Raw genomic sequence first — 2,783 nt, 5'->3', positions numbered from 1 at the left:
CCTTACCCACCCCTCTGCTCTGCACCCTCTCCTGGGGTCAGGTTATCTCCTCATCTGGTTGCTGGTTTGATCACCCCACCCAACAGCTCTGTAATTCAAGGGGATGGGGAGAAGACAGCCGAGGCAGATGCCCAGCTCTGCCCCACAGCAGGGACAGGCAGAGCCGCCCGTGTCGGGTCATAGAATCGTTCAGTTGGAAAAGACCTTTGAGATCATTGAGTCCACCCATCACTGGCGTTCACAGCTGGATTCACCCAAAGGGGGGCAGCCCTGCCCGATGCAGGGGAGACCCCCCGGGCTGTGGGTGCTGCCTTAAGAGACAGAAATTCACCGCTCAGCATCGCGCTGGAACAGGCAGATCGGTTCTTGGCTGATGTCAGCGCTCGAGCCCAGCTCTACTGTAGCTCGTGTAGGTGGCACTAAGTGGACAAGAAGGGCCTTGGGACAGGTGACATAATATCAGGAACTAAGCCCAGCAAGCTCCTTCCTCTGAGTCCCCTTGCAGCAAGCAGAGCCCAGAGGGTCCAGGGGGGCTGACAAGCTGCAAGAGACACGGAGCATCAGAGCATCACTGGGAGCCTCCATGGGGGTGATCCCGGTCCCTCCTGCTCGCGGGATGGAAGCGCAGGGCAGCAGTGAGCCCTGGGCAGGGGCACAGCCCAGGGCACTCGATATTTCACTGGTGTCCCACTGCGGGGCTGCTCATGCCAGGGCACAGCACAGGTCACAGGGCAAAGCACAAAGGCGGCTTTACTTGAGCTGTGCTTTCTAACCTGACCAGGAACTCACAGACCAGCTGGACCACCCCGGCTTCGGGCACAGGAGGGATGCTCCAGGGCAGAGCCATGAGCAGATCAGCTCTGGCAGCCACCAAAGATGCAAAGAGAGCCCTGTTTGGAGTGAGCTGGGATGGCAAAGCTCCCCTAAGACCGACAGTCCCAGAGCCAGAGGAGACATCCCCCTGACATCCTGGGTGATGCTTCCCACCCTGCCCCTCCATCACAGCTGCCTGCCCGGTGGTTCTGCACGGAGGGGGTGAAAGACATCCTGATCATCAGGGCTAAAATCTACCCATCTCTGCAGGACCTGGGTGGCACAGAGCCCTGCTCCCCCTGCATTAGTCAACACGCTGGTTTTGAGGATCTGTACATCACTGAAAGGCATTGCGGGTGGGCATGCGGCGAGAGCAAGCGCGGGCACACGCCTCCGGTGCGGTTCTCCTCTCTTCTCCTCTCCTCCCGGCACTCTCCACCCCGGGGATCTGGCCCGAGCGGTGCGGGACACAACCCAGCCGAGAGCACGAGTCAAAGGGCAAGAAGGAGCCTGCATGCCGTGGACATGAGTGGGGCCAGCACACACCCAGAGAGAGAGAGAGGACAAAACCAGCAAAGGAAAAGAAGAAAGAAATAGAGAAGAGAGTACTTACAACAGAAAACAGAGAAATTTCACTTGCTCAGTAGTCCTGATGCCCCAAAGCACAGACAGGGAGAGAGACAGACAGATGGAGAGAAGAAGAGCGTGTGAAAAGACCTGGATATTGACTCTCACCCGGAGAAGCACAGCGAGCTGCCCAGCTCTGTTTTTTTGCAAGGAACACACAGATAAAAGCTGCTCTGACTTTGCATTTGCTATTCACGGCAGCAGGATGAGATTCAACCACAAATCCTGCTGCCAGGGGAGGCGAGTGCCTGGAGCAGCCCGTGCTGCTCCGAGGTGATGGAGAGGGAGCCTGAAAATTCCCCGCTGCTTCCCCTCACTGCCAGCTCCCGCTCGCCCGCGGGCACACGTGGGAACGCTGACTCTTAAAATATTTGTATCAACGCTCTGCAAAGTATTTCCAAGAGAAAAACCTCCAACACACCCTTATTTTAGTCTGCTAAGTTTCGTCTGCTCTCTCTGTAAAAGCCCACTCTCTAGTTTTCCCACCAGAGAATTAGTTCACAGAGTGCCGGCTTGTTCTGGTTTTGCTGTCAAACCAGCCATGAACTCTGTGCTCCCAGAATTTGCCCTTTTAAGCTGATTTTCTGCTTAATCCTGCAACAGGTTCCAATTACCCATGTTAAGTGCAATCACAAAACATAATGGAAGGACCCAAAATTGGCTGGGCAATTATTCCCTTGTGCAATATCCCCTCTGCCTCCCTCGCCCGGCTCAGCAGCAGCTCTCTGAAACATCCGGCTGAGACTTCAGCACAGCCCTGACACAGGTTGCAGGACATTTGTGCTACAGCAGGTGAAATACCAAGAAAATAGCAAGGTTTAGCCATTAAACCTGTTCCCAGAGGAGGAGGGTAATGCTGTCTGCATTCCCAGGAGGATCTAGGAAACATCACCATTCACATGGGGTTTTTAAATAGCACAGTTCAGGAATTAAATATGCACTTAAATAGTTCAGCAAGGCACAAGCAGCTCCCTGCCGCCGCTGTAGATGTGAGAAAAGCAACAACCAACCTGTTTAACCTCTATTCTCTTCCCCTGTCACAGAAAAGGAAATCCAGTGGCAGCTCACAAAACATCCCAGCAGCACCCAATTAACCAGACCCACAAACCCCGTCTGTGCCCGGCAATCCCGCGGGCTCAGGCTGTGAGTTTGCTCCGAGTCCATGACCCTACAGCACCTGAACCTCGACCCCACGAGCTGGATCCCCTCAGGATTTCCAAAGGGATGATCCTGTGAAGTAGGTCCTGATCCAGCCCTCCCTGCTCTGTCTGGGATCTGGGGCACCAGCACAGCTCTGGGACACCCGTCCCTCTCCTCCCATCTGCTCCCGAGCCACTGGAGTG

At 55.3% G+C, this 2,783-nt stretch overlaps 1 protein-coding gene across 1 annotated transcript in view; it reads right to left on the bottom strand.

The window, feature by feature from the left end:
* Window positions 1-2,783, bottom strand: part of LOC104530786 (transforming acidic coiled-coil-containing protein 1-like) — a gene marked incomplete at its 5' end in the record, with an annotated part of 12,289 nt that overhangs the window by 8,944 nt on the left and 562 nt on the right. The window contains 1 exon segment of the mRNA XM_029086870.1: window positions 1,427-1,462. Coding sequence (XP_028942703.1) covers window positions 1,427-1,462 — 36 coding nt within the window.

Source organism: Antrostomus carolinensis, unplaced genomic scaffold (genome assembly GCF_000700745.2).
Source record: "Antrostomus carolinensis isolate BGI_N321 unplaced genomic scaffold, ASM70074v2 scaffold27939, whole genome shotgun sequence".
Taxonomy (NCBI): Eukaryota; Metazoa; Chordata; class Aves; order Caprimulgiformes; family Caprimulgidae; genus Antrostomus; species Antrostomus carolinensis.
Note: the sequence above shows the minus strand (reverse complement) of the source record. Positions and strands in the feature narration are given on the sequence as shown.